We start from the raw sequence: 15,998 nt of genomic DNA, 5'->3' as shown, positions 1-15,998 counted from the left end.
TGCAAAGAAATGTTTAATTATTTCTCTTCCTCATTCTTCGTCTGTCGGCCTGTCTCTTTCTCATACGCTTCTTCTTCCACTTGGCACGCATTGGGGCTTTGGGGCATTGGGGCAAGCCGGAGCTGCAAAATTTGCCAAAATTTTTATACACGCTCGGAGGCGAATCGTCGCGAGGGACGCATGGGTCGGGTAGCGCATATTTGTGTGAATAAACTGGCAAGCTCTGTAAGCAGAAGTCGCGCGCTTGCAACGGGCGTATCCCGCCCGCAGATTGGGGTGCTTGATAATAGCGCAGGCTTTGCCGTTGTAGCTGGGCTGCCAGCATCAGTCTCTGGTCCGCATTTGTGCAGGTGTCTCTTTTGGCCAATCGCAGACCGCTGGCTGCTGCGGACCCATTTTCCTTTAATGGTTCAGCATCGGCTCGTGCTTGTTGCGGTGGGAGGAGGGCGCTTGCTGCGCAGGTCTGTGCTGCACTTTGTGACCTGTCTTCTGCAATTTAAAAGAGAGAATCACTCCGTGCCTGGCGAGTCTGCTAACCACAGAGGAGACCCGACTTTAATAGTAGACGAATATCTCCACTTTATGTGATCGGCTGTTCTCATTGGAGACTCCCTGATTCATTCGTCGCTGCCAAAACAATTGGCTATTCCTGCGGTGCAGCAAAATAAGGGCAGTAGTTTATTGGATGGCACCTTTATGGGCCGCGCCAGCAGTCATTTCACTTGATCCACACTGCACACCGTGCTCCTCGTTGTGGACCTCTATTCTGAATGCCAAGACCCCAAGGCTCTTTTCCTTTATGCTAAAGCCGGGAAAGCTCCTGTAGATTTTGACGGCGTTCTCCAGGCTGGTCTCTCCTGGCAGGCAGTTGGATATCCCCTCTGCTACCAGCATCTCCTCGAACGTTTTGTAGGCATGCACGCTCTTTACCACACATACCACATCATCCCTCGCGTGGCTTCTGTAGAAGAGCCGCATCAAGCTTCCCGCCTCTATAGTCCTGTATTTCGGATCGTTAATCCTCCCCTCGACCCTCTTTTGACCGTCGCGTATCAAGTGGACATACTTTTTTGTGCACGATACTCCCCTGGCCTTCGGCTTTGCAGACCCCTGCCCTGCCTCTGCCTTCTCAGATACTGCTCGCATGCCATCCACCCTATTAAAAATTTTTAACACCTGCGGCCAGTGAATTCCTGCAGCACGCGCCATCAAAATTTATATGAAAACGCCGAATGAATATTTAATTACATTTATTTCACGTTGCATTAGCATGGGCTGTCGCCAGGGGTATTGTTAAGGCCCTGCCGCTGCGCGCCGGCGGCCAGGGCCGCTCGGCAAACAGGCACACGCGGCGCCCGTCAGCCGCTGAATTCGAAGGAGTCCGAGTGCTCGATCCCCGCCGAGCCCATGGCCTTCTTGAATATCCTGATCACTTTGTTGCGCTTGCTCTTCATCTGCTTTGAATTCTGGAAATTGCTCCTGTGCAGTATCAAGCAGTCCACGAACGAGGACTTGGCCTTCTTGATCTGGTCGCTCGCCTTCTTCTGCAGATCCATCGCCTGCTCGTACGTCGTCGACTCGCCGACCTCCAGCGTCAGCGTCTCCGTCTGCGACGGGCTCCTCGCGATGTTGTAGATGTTTGTTGCTATGAGCACAGTGTTGGACATGTAGACGAGCTTCTTATACGTCGTCAGGAACGTCGTGGTGAGGAGGTCGATCTTGTAGACGAGCAGAATTTCGCTGTTCACCACGACCTTGTCGCCTATGTTGAACGGGCGGATTATCATGAGGAAAATAAAGCAGTTGTAGATGTTCTTGATAGAGTCGGCGAAAATCCAGCTGAAGGTGAGCAGGCTCGTTCCGAAGCTGGCCATAAAGACCATTGCGTTCATCTGGAACAGGAGGAGCAGCACGACCAGCGCCCCGTACGAGACGATGACCGAACAGATCAGCTCGAGCTTGTTGAACACCGTGTCCCTCCCGCGGAGCGTCCTCTCCATGTCCTTGCGGGCATAATACAGCTCCACCGCGGTGGCCGTGAACTGCTTCTGCTTGACCTTCTCCTTGGTGTCGTCCTTCGCATCCACGCCTGCGAGGTATTTGAACACGTCCTTGTGGTCCTCTGGGAAGTACCGCTTGATGTCCCTGAGCTCGAGCTCCTTCTTGCCCAGCTGCTTGTAGATGCTGCTCGCGCACTCCTCGGCCTCCTTCGACGAGGGGAATATAGACTCACGGTACTTCAGATAGAGCCCATCGTCGTATTCCTGGACGTATTCCTGGCAAATGGCGCAGACGTCGCCGCCCTCCTGCTTCGCCTCCGCGATAGCCTGCAGCTTCTTGAAGACGAAGGCCTTGTAGTTCAGGGCGTAGATCGCCTCCGTGTATGCCGACCGCTTGACCTCGAAGAGCGAAAAGTTTATGAGCGTCTTTGTCTGGAAGAGCATCCCCATATATATGCCGAGCCAGAGCAGCAGCGCCTTCACCACCTGGCTCCGCGGCGTCGACAGGGAGAGCTCCGGGAGCTTAAAGGCCCCATACATGTGGTTCGCCAGGTAGAAGCCGAACAGGAGGGTGAGGCACATCCGGGCATAGTAGCGCTTGTAGTACACGCTCTGGATGAACGCCCAGCAGATGGCCGACTGATAGAGCTTAAATAGAATCAGGACGGCGGCGCCGGCGGACAGGAACGATTCTGTCAGTATGAAAAAGCACACGTCCGCGATGTACCAAATTGCAATGAAGAGGTTGCGGCGCATTATGCCCTCCCACGGGTCGCTGTCGTCGGCAGACGGGCTGAGATACTTGCCGGGCGCAATCGCCTTTCCCATTATCAGGAAGCAGAGCACCGGCGGGCCCAGTATTATTACCAGGACCGCCAGGATCTCCAGGAAATACCGCACAATTATGTTGATGTCCTGGTACCTGTTGTGCAGATAAATGTTGGCGGACCACATCGTAAACTCGTCCTCCTCGACTGATTTTTTCGGCAGGAAGATCAGTTCATCGTTCACGGAGTCCTCGGGCTCCGTATCTATGTCCTTGAGCTTGTCTGCGGGCAGCACCGTCTCTTTTGCTTTCTTGTCCTTCTCCGACGCGGCGGTGCTCGCGTTCTCGCTGTTATGTGCGCTGGCCTCAGAGTCCCGGTCTTTCGCAGCATCGCGCGGTTTGTCCTCCTCCTCCTTGTGCCCGCTGCTTTTTTCGCTCATGGTTCGGTTATTCTATTTGGTGAAAATAGTAAATATCCCAAACGTGTTTGAAAAGCATCAATATTTTGCATGTTTCAGCGATCAACATATGCGCGCACGCACCGAAGCCTATTTGGTATTTCGGCGGAAATGGGCAGGGCTTGCTGCCTGTGCAGCGCACTGGCATTCCGCGCCTACGCTGTGTGCTCCCGCCGCTCGCTGAGCACCTAAGTGGGGACAGCTACGATCCGCGCATCTGTAAAAGACGTTTCACCTCCATCATCTCTGTTTCTCGCGGATGCTACGAGCTAGGATCTCCGGATACATACTGTGGCCATCGCGAGTCCCTGCCTCGTCGGATGATAAACAATGTGGATGTTGCAGCCCCCCCTGCAGACAGGTGATTCCAGGGCCATTTGTCGCAATGCTGATGGCAGTGGCGGCCAGCAATCTATGAATAGTAGAGTGGCCCGAAGAGTGTGTCTGGCACTGAGCCCCAAGATAATAAATTAGTCGACTACAGTGGTGTCCGGCACTATTCTTATCCCCGGACTCCCGAGTCCGTTCTATACATGTGGGTGATCGGGCCCCGTGCTTTGCCGGGGCGCCGGCCCGGACTCCACCGCCAAAAATATATCTCAAAGCAGAGAAAAGAGCAATTGCACGGGGAGCAGGGCGAGAACCGTGGATGGCGCATCGGGCACCCATTGCCCGAAGCACCCGTGCCAGGCCTCTGCAAAGGCGGCTGCATAAACAAGCCAACCGAGAACGGTAACCAAATGCACTTTTATGTTTAGCGCCTCTTGACTAATCTATTGGACTCCGACAGGTCTGCGCACACCTGATCATAGAGCTCCGTAAAATGTGCGGTGCCGCCGTACAGTGCCAGCTCCATCTGAGGCAGCTTCCTCTTCAGCACATATTCTAGCCTTTGCAGATTATATACGTCGTACTGCGTGACGAGGGACACAGCCCGGCCATCCTTGCCGGACCTCGCGGTCCGGCCGACCCTATGCATGTAATCCTTGGCTGTGTTGGGGAGATCGTAGTTGACGACCAGCCCCACGTCCGGAATATCGAGGCCCCGGCTCGCGACGTCGGTGGCGACCAAAACCGAAAACTGGGCCCTCTTGAATGCCCTGACGACCTTTTCGCGCTCGGGCTGGGGCATGTGCCCGTGGAGACACTCGCTCGTGGTCCCTGTTCTTTTTAGCAGCTCGCTCAGCTTCTGGGCATCGCGGCACATCGCGGTGAAGACAATCACCGAGGGGAACGCCTCCTGCCCTAGATAGTTGCACAGGACTGCGAGCTTGTACTTCTCGGGGACAAGAGCAAAGAAGTCCCGCAGGGTCTCGACGCACTCGTACCTGGCTGCGGTGCCGATGACCCTTGGGCTCCTCATGAAAATGCTGCTCAGCTTCTCAGTCTTCTCGGTCAGTGTTGCCGTGAACATAAGAGCCTGGTTCTTCCGAGCCAGGTGCGATGCGATTACGCCCAGGTCCTCGAAAAAGTCCTGGTCAAAGAACCGGTCGGCCTCGTCCAGGATGAGCTTCCGAATCGAGCCTATTTTGAAATTCTTCGTCTTCGTAATGTGCTTTACAATCCTCCCCGGCGTGCCGACCACAATGTGCGGGTGCCTGTTCAGCGCGGGCACCTAGCTGCTGAACACCTCGCCCCCAACCAGGGCTGCATGTCTGACGCCCAGCGACTCGAAGAGGGAGATGCAGTCGGAGATCTGCAGCGCGAGCTCCCGCGTCGGCGTGATTATCAACGTGTGGAATGGCTTGTCGGAAAGGAGGACTTGGCTTAGGGCTGGCAGCAGAAACGCCAGCGTCTTGCCGCTGCCGGTTTTAGAGACTCCGATGATATCGAGCCCGTTCGCGGCCATTTTATAAGTCTGGGACTGGATCTCGGTCGGGGCGGTTAGCCTATTTATATTCAGTATCTCGACAATTCGTCTGTCGATGCCAAGCTCGTCGAATCGCATATCCCGGTGGATTGAAAAATTTTATATTTCGCCCGGAGCGGCCGATGCAGCTCATATTTGGAATCTCTCCAGACGGCGCCGGGGCTTTGTGGTGCCGCGATCTTCACAGGTATGTCCGGGCAACAGGCACACCCGCGGTCGCTGCTTCAGGACGCGCGCTGCAGGCGGAGATGCCGTGCATTATTACCCATCAGACATGGGCCGCTGGCCCGGTGCGGACCCCGCGCCTGCTGCAGCAACAAGCCCCGGCAAAGTCTTGTCCCGGTTTGCAAATCTTGTCAAATTTGTTGCCGCCAAAATCTGACCCCATGAAACTAGAACCGGGGACAGTGAAGGCACTCTACAACAGCCAGAAGAACAACCCGCTGTTTAGGAATCCCGTGCTGCAGGTGACGAGCCTCAACAAGATTGTAACCGGCGACACCGAGAAGCATCGGTACACGGCCAACGCCAGCGATGGCACGTACTACATGAAGGCTGTATTTTCCAGCGGCCTCAGCCCGCTGGTTGACGATGGGCGCATCCAGCGCCTCCATGTTTTGAAGCTCGACCAGTTCACAGTTCGACCCAAGGAGAACAACAACTACCTGTATATCCAGTCTATTATCGAGAGCGAGGCCATGGAGGGCATCGTGGGGAGGCCCATTAATATCGCGACGGGGCGGCTGTCAATGGAGCCTGCGGCGGGCGGACACCAGGCCCCCGCAGAAAACCCCGCGGTCAGCATCAAGCGGTCGAAGGAGGAGCCGGGCTGCGCCAAGAGGGGCAAGGATGCCGGCGGAGCGGTGTTTACGGACATCAGGGACATAAATCCGTTCCAAACCAAGTGGATAGTCAAGAGAAGGGTGACGTCCAAGTCCGACATAAGGAAGTTCACGTCGTCGAGGGGTGAGGGCAAGCTTTTCAGCTTCGAGCTGGCCGACAAGACCGCCCAGGTGAAGTGCGTTGCGTTTTCAGAGTGCGTGGACATTTTCTTCCCTCTCGTGGAGGTCAACAAAGTGCTGACGCTGACGAACGCCACGATAAAGATGGCGAACAAGAAATACTCGCTTGGCGGGCTCGACTACGAGATCCAGCTCGAGAAGACGGCGGAGATGCAGCAGGTGGAGGACGAGAGCATCCCGCAGTACAGCTTTAAGTTTGTGAAGATCAAGGACCTCGCGGTGGGGCCGGCGCTCATTGATGTTGCGGCGGTGATAAAGGAGGTGTATCCTGTGGGGTCTGTGACGGTGAAGAGCACGGGCAAGGAGCTTGCGAAGCGCGATCTATTCCTTGTGGACGAAACCGGGAGCTGCAGGCTGACGCTCTGGGGGCCCAGGGCCGAGCAGGAGTACGAGCCGGAGAGCGTCCTCTGCTTGAAGGCGGTGAAGGTGGGCGAGTACAATGGGATAAACCTCTCGAGCTTGGCGACGTCCCAGGTCATTGCGAACTGCGACGCGCCCGAGGCGATTGAGGTTATGGCCTGGTACCAAGCCGAGGGCAAGGACATAGTGCTCGAGAAGCCGAAGCGCCTGGCCCAACGGGCTAGCTAATTGGGATGGTCAAGGATGCCGAAGCCGAGTATGCGACCGTCCAGGGCGTGATCATGCACATCAAGGAGGATGGGCTTTACTACGAGGCGTGCCCGGGCGAGGGGTGCAGCAAGAAGGTGACGGCAGAGGACAGCGGGAACTACCGGTGTGAGAAGTGCAACTACACCTATCCCAACTGCAACTACCGCTACATGCTCACTCTCAATCTCGGCGACTTCACTGGCCAGATATGGGCGTCCCTGTTCGACGAGGCGGGGAAGAGCCTCTTTGGCATGGCGGCCCAGCACCTCAAGGAGATGGGCGATGAGAATCCCCAGGACCTCCAGAATCCGCTGCGCAGCATGGTGTCCAGGGAGTTTACAATGCGGATGAGGATCAAGGACGAGATATACAACGGCGAGCCCAAGAAGCGTTTCAGCTGCCTGGACTGCGTGCCGGTAGATCATGTCTCCGAGGCTAAAAAGATGCTCGATGCTATCGAACGCGTCAGGGCATAATATTCCGCTTGGGCCTATCCATTATAAATAAATGCCCCTGTCCATGAGATTCCCTGGCCTTTTAAATACGCTTACTGTGGGTACTCACTAATGTTATGGAGGGCAGGGCTAATCGTTTTAGATTCGCCGTGGCAGCGGTCAATTATTATTCACGCCTTTCCACGCCCGGCGAGTATGCTCGCTAGAAGGGGCAGTACAGTAAACTTTACCCACGCTCATGACATACTCTAGACACCTTGGCGCCCTGCAACTTCGTCTTTCTTCATCCTCATGCACCAATGCAGCCATGCGCATACAGAAAGTGAAATAAAGGAACTATTTTTGAGGATTCATCGCAGCGGCCCTTCCTATACAAAAGCAATGGCTTGATTAAAAATACCACATTTATCCCGGCCTGCCGTAAAATATCTAGATGTGCACGCCGCCGGGCTCATGAAAATTAAATTTTAATACATAAAAACATTTGTTAAATATCTGAAATAGCCGGCCGCCCCAGCCACCAGCTTATCTACCGCAGGGTACGTGTCCTGCGCAGCCAGACGCTCTGCTTATAGCCCTAATTCCACCTTCTATCGGTAACTCACCCCCATCCGCAGGCAGCGCGCGCTAGAACCATGCAAGTCCCGAGGCATACTGTTCACCTAGCGGTCCCCGCACGCCTACCACGGGAAGGTTAGTCAGATACTCAAAGCTAAGGCAAATGGATTGTTTAGAAGCATCCCGCTTCACAGAAACTCGTGTTTCGGGCAGGCGTCTCAGCCGGTTTGACCTGCTGCGTGGGGCATCTCTAGCGACAACAGCCCGGTGCTCTCTGCCCGGCCGGCTGCCACTCCTCAGCTAGACGCATGCGAGGGCGGGTGTGTGCACCTCCAATGCAGGCATCTCTCCGAGGGTCCGCCGGGTCGCCGTAAAATTTGGCGATTATTCGGCCAATCAGACTATATTTGTTGTTGCAGGCGCCTAGGAGGCTAGGGTCAGGTGGCTGCCAAAAAAGAGCGGAGGGCACACACTCGGCAAGCTGCTTGACCGGCTGGTCAACGCCAGACTAGTCAATTGGTATGAAAGGGTGGGCTGTCTCAATGAGAGGCAGTTCGGTTTCCGGAGGTCTAGGGACACTGTAATGGCAATAGAGAACATGAGAGAGAAACTGAGGGAATACAAGGAGGCAAACTGGCATGTACTGGTGGTCACGCTGGACTTGAAGAACGCCTTCAACATGGCGTGGCCGCCGTACGTCGACCAGAGGATGAAAGAGGATGGAGTGCCGGGGCTCCTTAGGGAGATAGCCTGGCATTTCTTGAATGAAAGGGTAGTTAAGAGTGGGGACGTGAGTGAAAGGGTAAACAGGGGCTGCCCGCAGGGATCCAGCCTGGGGCCGTCCCTGTGGCTGGTTTGTATGAATGAGTGGCTGGAGATGTTTGATTCGGAGGACGACCGCGGAGCGGTCTATGGGCAGGCATTCGCGGACGACCAGGTGGTACTGGTTGCCGGGGTGTCTGTCAAGGAGATAGAGAAGAGGTGGGAGAGAGTGTGGGAGAGGTGTAGATGGTGGGAGAATAAGGGAAGGATGAAATACAACGAGTGCAAGACGAGAGCGATGTTTATCGAAAACTACGGCCGAATAAGACCTCCGGTAGTTAGGTTGGGAGACGAGAGAGTGGAGTGTAGTGAATGGATTGATCTACTAGGGATCAGGTTTGACAGGAAAGGCATGTTCATTGAGCATGCCAAGTATGTAAGGGAGAGAATGGCAGAGGTCGCCAGCAAGCTGACGGGGCTCTGCAGAAACAAGGGTAGAATGGACAAGGAGAAAGTGAGGGCAATCGCGGAACGAGTGGCGGCACCAGCGGTGCTTTATGGTAGTCAGATCTGGGGGGTTAGAGCGAATGATAGTAGGGTGAAGAGGCATTTGGGGGCGGCGGAGAGGAAGTTTCTGCTGGCCTCCGTCCGATGTTACAGGACGGTGGCTACGGAAACCCTCAGGGTCGTCAATGGCACGCCACCGTGGTACTTGGCGGCCGCCGCCGCTGCCAAATTTAAGGATGAATCAGTGAGAGTAAGGGTGAGAGAATTTATTTTCAAAGAGCTGTCCACCATCTCGCTGAAAACACAAGACGGGCGCGCTGGCGGGGCCAGGTGTGATGTGCCTGAGGAGCTTGACATTTCCACTATTGGCTGCAGGTCCATGGGCAGTGAGTACGGAACACAGGCCCGCGGCGGCAATGAGGTAGAGATGCCGGAATATAAACAACAGGTTCTGGGGTACAAGCAGAAAATAGCTGAGTATGAACGGCGGATAGAGCGTCTCCTGTGCGAAAATGCTGAGTTTAGAAGCCGGGTGAAAAGCTTGCGCACGGAGCTGATCGAGATGAGGGGAGCCGTGCAGATTCTCTGCAGGATAAAGCCATCGATCGGGCATTGCGAGTACGGCGAGCACTCCATAGCGGTGGACGGCAAACGATTCACCCTGGACAAGGTCTTCGGCCCCGAGAGCAGGCAGGCAGACGTCTACAGGGAGGTAGGGCCCCTGGTTGAGGCCGTGCTGGAGGGCTATAAGGTCTTCGCATATGGCCAAACGGGGAGCGGGAAGACGCGCACGATGGAAGGGCCATGTTCAGACAGAGGCGTGATTTACAGGTCTTTGGACAGTATCGCAGCACTGGCCAGGGAACTGGCCCGCGATGGGTGCACCGTTGAGTACGGGGTCCGGTGCGTCGAGGTCTACAATGAGGAGCCGCGCTGCCTGCTGGGCGGGCAGGCTGTCCAGCCACTGCACGACGGCAAGGAAACACAGATGCGGGGCTGCAAGGAGGTTGCGACGGGAGACATATCCGAGGTGTACGATGCCCTGCATGAGGCAGTTATGCAGAGGAGGATTGGCGAAACAAAGTGCAACTTGCACTCGAGCCGGAGCCATTTTATGTTCATGTTGAAGGTGAGGGCGCGTTCCGCCACAGAGCTGCGCGAGGGCGCGCTAGTCCTGTTCGACCTGGCGGGCTCGGAGAGGCTTTCCGAAAGTAAGGCAGAGCATGAGCGCCTGAAGGAGACCCAGAACATAAAAAGAAGTCTGAGTGCGCTGGGGAACGTGTTTACGTCCCTGCGCCGGAGGGACGGCCACGTTCCCTTCAGGGACTCCAAGCTGACCTACCTCATGCAGGAGTATCTCACTGGCCAGTCCAAGACCATGATGATCGTGAATGTAAATTTTGACAGCGTGCCCGAGGCGATATGCTCGCTCCGCTTCGCTGCTAAGGTGAGTGAATGCGAGCTTGGAAGGCCCGAGAAGAATAGGACTAGGGCGATGTGATCCGACGTGTGCGGCGGGACTTGGCCTGCCAGGCGCCGAGACCAGAAACATACCTGCTTACTCTAGCCGGAGACATGTTCGCCGCCAACTGTGCTGCAATAGAGAGCTGCGGCAATGATCCCGTGGCTAAGGACCTAAAATAAAACATCTCTACCTGCAGAACGGATAGCCTTGTAGCATGTTTTGCAGGCAAAACGCCGCTGATCCGCCCCTAGTGCGTAGATTATAGGCGGGCTTTGGCGGTCTGGGCCGCCGGTCGACGCGGGCCCAGCTTAACAGTGTTTGGAGCATTTGCGGCAGTGGACAGTCATGTGCTGCAGCCGTGCCGGCCCTAAAAAGTCTGAACAATGGATGTGCAAATCATTTAATAGTCGTCACCCCTCGTCATTATGGTCTTCCCGCGCTCCGTGAGATACACTGTGTGCTCAAACTGTAGGTTTTTCAAGTTGCTGGTCAGGGCCGAGTGCTGCGTGTTTTTGAATCAGAAAATGAAAGTAATGGACATTACACCGAAGATGGAGCTGGACCCCCCCGCCGGAGCTGCCGACATGCACGGGCCGCCGACAATGGCGGTGTGCAGCCCGAGCCCGGACAACGACATTCTAGTGAGCGACAGCGCCGCTAAGCTGGCCCTGGCTGGTCTGCTGAGGCTATGCAAAACTGCCGACCAGAGAAGCGTCCTCGAGTCCTGCATGCAGACTATTGACAGCAACGAGCGAGCAGTCGTCCCCATTACCGCCTCGCGAGGGCGCAGGAAGTTTGCCTCTTTGGGCCTGGCTGCGGCCTATGCGGCGCACAGCGGCATGTCGAGCATCCTAGTGAGTGCGCTGCATATTGAAAATGTTCAGACACTATTTGACTTTGCGGTGACGGGCCTTCTGAATCTGGGCTATCAGAAGATTCGCGACTTCAAGGTGGTATACAGCTTTAGCGGGAAGAAGCGGGGTGTGTCGCAAATCTATTTCCCAAAGACCAGGCAGAGCATCAGATACCACCATCCCCTCGAAGGGGCTCAAAGAGCACCCGGCCATGCTTATCGTCGATGAGGCAGCATCAGTGCCCCTGAATTACTTGAAGGAGCTGCTGGCGGTTGGGCTTGTCTTCATGGCATCCACAGTGGACGGGTACCAGGGGAACGGGACGTGCCTTCAAACTGAAGCTGGATGAGTACCTGAGGACCGATGCGAACGGCGGATTCCGTGCGCCGCGGTCCGGCGCGGGGCTCGAGCTGCAGGAGCCAATCAGGTATGCTGTGGGCGATCCGGTGGAAAAATGGCTCAACGCCGTTCTATTTTTGGATGCCTCCGTGCGCCCGCTCAGAGAAAACCCCCTCCCCTCCGACTGTAAGCTCTACTATATCAACAAGCCCGGCCTATTTTGTGGGAATACAGAAACCGAACATATATTGTCGGAGCTATTTGCGCTATTCGCTGCCTCGCACTATAGAAACAGCCCCAATGATCTCCAGATACTGGCGGATGCCTGCAACCATGAGGTGTTCGCACTCCTCAGCCCCGGCGGGCGCATTCTATGCGCGCTGCAGATTGCGTTCGAAGGACTGCTCGAGAAGACTGCGGCTGCCAAGGAGGGGAATCTGATTCCCTGGGTCATATACGAAAATTTCCACGATGAGGCATTTCTACGCGCGCTTGGCGCAAGGGTGGTGCGCATCGCTGTGCATCCGCATGTCTTTTCAGCGGGATACGGCTCGGCCGCGCTGTCCTCGCTGACTGCCGCGCTGAGGAATGGGAAGGAGCCAGTGGCTGCAGGCACGCAGGGGAAAGGGTTCATAGACACCGGGAGCGCCTCAGTCATTTTTAATTTAATAGAATCCGTGCTCTTCCCCAAGGCTGAGTGGGTAGGCTCGTCATTCGGCCTCACTGAAAAGCTGCACGGCTTCTGGAGAAAGAACGGCTTCCTGCCAGTTGGCATCAAGCAGGCCGCATCCAAGGCGACCGGCTGCTACTCAGCCATAGTATTGAGGGGCCTCCGGGGCCACGGAGAAGATGCGCCGGGGGTAGCGATGGATGCCCGCATCGAGGGCATGTGCAATGCTTTTACCGCGCGCTTTGTGCCGCTCCTGGGGTATTCGTTCAGGCTCTTTTCTCCCTCGCTGAGCCTGGCCCTCATCCACTCTCTCCCCCGCAGGGCCGTGCTGAGGCAGGTGGGCTTTTCCCAGGATGAGTTGTGCCGTCTGCGAATGTTTGCCAAAGGCGCGGTTTCTGCGGAGAGCATCATGGACGCGCTTCCGCGCGTCGCGCAGCATTTTTTCCTGGGACAGGACATCCAGAGGCTGGGCGTTCTTCACCAGTCTGTTCTTCTGATGCTGGGCTGCCAGTTCCGGACGTTGAGGTGTGCCTGCGAAGAGCTGGGTCTCGAGGACTTCCAGCTGACTGCAGTCCTTGCAAAGGCCATCGAAGTTGTGGTCGCCGATGCGGCTTCCGAGCCACAGCAATAGCCGGCATTCATAGACATCCTTTGCGCGGCCATGCATTCTAAGGTCTCCCTGCTGTCGAGCAATGCTCCCGGCCACTCATTGAATAAATACGCCCCGGAACTATTTTTGGCCGGGTCGCAGGCCGCGCCGTCCTCCTGTGGCTTTTCGGCCATACCTATGCTGGCCTGCCGTGCCTCCATGCGGGTGGCACTCGCACCCTCCCTGCCTCTGTCACCTGGCGACGTTCACTCCTCCAGCGCGGATAACGATCGGCTTCCGCATCTGCCTCTGGTGACCAAATCCTTCCGATGACCGCACGGGCAGGGTGGGCGGAGGCTCCTGATCAGCAGCTCAAGGATGGCTGTTGGCATAGTTCTTCGAAATACCGGAGCGATGCCATGCCACGGAGGCCTACGCCGCAGCAGGCCAACTCCTCCCGGCCTTGGCTGCCAGCGTGAGTGCCGGGGCGTCCGTCCTCTTTATTCCACGCAGCCAGGGCCCATCCAATCTAGCCCGCCGAATGCGCTGCAGGCGGGAGCACCCCTAAATACAAAAGAAACAAAAACACCACCGGCATGCACACTAACAGTATTTATTGGGTAACAACAGCACAGAAGGACTCGCGCATGCACATGAATGAACCGAGCTTGCACAGAATCTCATACCGGCGCAGCAGCCTCATTCTGATAGTCTTATCGGCTATCTTTATGAAGTCGTAGCAGGTGTTGATGCTGGACAGCAGCTGGCCCTCGATAGACGCCATGGCCTTGATGCTGTAAGTCATCGCGGTGATGTTGTCAGTAGGCTTGGAGTGCCTGAACTCGTTCCAGTACAGGCCGAACTCATCAGATATGGACGTGGCATCGAAGCAGTTGAGTCTCCACGGCTCCGTGATGTAGTTGTAGGGGCTATTGTTGAGCTTCTCGTAGTACTCCTTGCTCTTGATCTGCATCAGGCCTCTGCACACGCAGTCGAAGCTCGTGTTGGTGTCCTTGCTCGGGAACCTCGTCAGGTAGTTGTGGTTGTGCATCGCAATGGAGGTGAAGATAAGAAGGTCCTGCTCCCTGACACCCTTCTTTTCGGCAGCATTATATATGTGGCACAGTATCCGGTTGAGCTCTTCGTTCTCTTTGAAGCTTGGCTTGCAGGCCAGGCACCGTATGGTCTCGTAGACAGAGCACTTGTACTGCTCGAAGCTTACGCCAATGCCGCACACACCAAAGTTGAGGATCTTGCTGGACGATGCCATGAAGAGCCACTCTTTCTTGTTTGCGCAGCATCTCCTGAGAACATCTCGGTGTAACATAGTTAGTTGAAGTTGTAACAGTTCATTGACATGCATAGCTAAGTATTATTATTAACCGTATTGCATCAATCGGTTCGCTATTATAAGTATTTTATGTATACACAGCAACCTATATTATATTGTATGAGTAGGCATAATAGAGTACGATAAATATAAGCGATTTATTCAGCAAATATATATTGAATACAGGTAACTTGCCGGAGTATCATTTACTACCTTTACATGGCGATCCTGCTAATTTTTCGTGGACTTCTGATTAAATAGTAAAAAGTAAAAGTTAAAAGAAAAGTGTAGTGCCATTGGTTGTGTTTCGTAATGTATCCGATGCCGACAAATCTGCTTAGGAGCTGAGCGTGGTATAAATGTGAGCTAAGATGGGGCAAACCAAGTCAAAAGATACCAAGCAAGAAGTAACGGAAAATGGCGTAGTTAACTCCAATTTTATAGTACAAGAAGCTGAGTACAACATCACTAAAGACGTCAAAGTGATTCTGTATCTTATTTTCGCTATGTTGGCAATGCTCTTATTGTGGAGAATTATTCGGGCTGTCAAGAAAAATATGAAGAAGCAGATCCGCCGCGACATGGCAGCAGTCTCTTTAGCATCTATAAGAGAAACGTAATGTTGAGTAAGTAAACGGAAGAGCTGTTCCGGTAAGCGTGTGCGCGTATGTACAGTGATAGTGATGTACTGTTTATTGTGCACAAACTCAACAAACTCAAGTGTCTTCAGTGTTAAGTTCTTGTGTGTAACTGTGCAAAAGAAAAGTAAGCAATAATTAGTCGTAGTAAATAGTTTATTAAACTGGGTTTTACAATGAAACTTTTAAGTTGATTTCAATTCAGGCGTTTAAAAATTTTATTATAGGTATTATTGTCTATATGACTATTCTGTAGTTACTATCTTTAAACTGCAGTATTTGGATCAATTTGATTATTTTTGATAAATGACTAGTAAAGGATTAACAGAAGTTAAGAAAATTTACGAAGCTGCAAAAAGCTTTTCAAGTAATATCAATAAAGAATCTACCGAGAGACGCGGAAATTTAGACAGAGTAAATAAATTACTTGTACAGATTGGTTTAATCGAAAAAGAGTTAAGCAACTTTAAAACTCAAGTTTTAAAAGAGAGTCAGAGCCCAGAGGAATTATTGGCAGCAGCAGCGCCCTATATAAAAGAAACTGAAAAACTAAATTTTAATTCCAGACAAACACTGCTAGAACGTTTAAAAAGTATCGTTGAAATATCAAAAATGTCGACAAACACCGTAGAATTTTTTAGTTTGGCTAGTAAATTAGTTCCAAGTCAATTCGATGGTAACTCCGAAAATTTACAGTCATTTTTAGATGCATTAACTTTACTTAAAAACAATTGCGAAAATCAACTTGCTAACGCTGTAGCTTTCGTGAAAACTCGTTTAACCGGAAAAGCGCGAAGTCTTATTACGAATGAAAATACAATTGACGACATAATTTTTAAACTTCAAAATTCGATTAAAGGCGAAACTTCACAATTATTGACTGCAAAAATTTTACATCTGAAACAAAACGATAAAGAAGCCGCAAAATATGCTTTTGAAGTGGACGCATTAGCGCAAAAATTACAAACAGCCTATATTACAGAGGGCGTACCAGCGGAAGTTGCCCAACGGTACACGGTTGAAAATACTGTGCGAGCATTTAGCCAAAATGTCAGTAGTGAAAGAGTTCGATTAATAATGGAGGCTGGCACGTTTTCTTCGGTACA

The 15,998-nt window shown here is 53.6% G+C and overlaps 2 protein-coding genes and 1 long non-coding RNA gene across 3 annotated transcripts in view; 1 reads left to right on the top strand and 2 right to left on the bottom strand.

Annotated features, from left to right (window-relative positions):
• LOC145736576 (uncharacterized) overlaps window positions 1-15,998 on the bottom strand; it is a 279,046-nt gene that overhangs the window by 151,993 nt on the left and 111,055 nt on the right. The window lies entirely within an intron of this gene.
• LOC145736681 (uncharacterized) lies at window positions 3,979-5,073 on the bottom strand. Its single transcript, XM_081991104.1, has 2 exons — window positions 4,860-5,073; window positions 3,979-4,748 (listed from the first exon to the last, which is right to left on the bottom strand). The coding sequence occupies exons 1-2, from the start codon at window positions 5,071-5,073 to the stop codon at window positions 3,979-3,981; spliced, it is 984 nt and encodes a 327-aa protein (XP_081847230.1).
• LOC145736680 (replication protein A 70 kDa DNA-binding subunit-like) lies at window positions 5,343-7,201 on the top strand. Its single transcript, XM_081991103.1, has 2 exons — window positions 5,343-6,626; window positions 6,701-7,201. The coding sequence occupies exons 1-2, from the start codon at window positions 5,343-5,345 to the stop codon at window positions 7,199-7,201; spliced, it is 1,785 nt and encodes a 594-aa protein (XP_081847229.1).

This window comes from Ips typographus, linkage group LG12 (genome assembly GCF_016097725.1).
Source record: "Ips typographus isolate SLU linkage group LG12, UJ_Ityp_2.0, whole genome shotgun sequence".
In the NCBI taxonomy this organism is placed as follows: Eukaryota; Metazoa; Arthropoda; class Insecta; order Coleoptera; family Curculionidae; genus Ips; species Ips typographus.
This window is presented reverse-complemented; position numbering and strand designations above follow the sequence as displayed.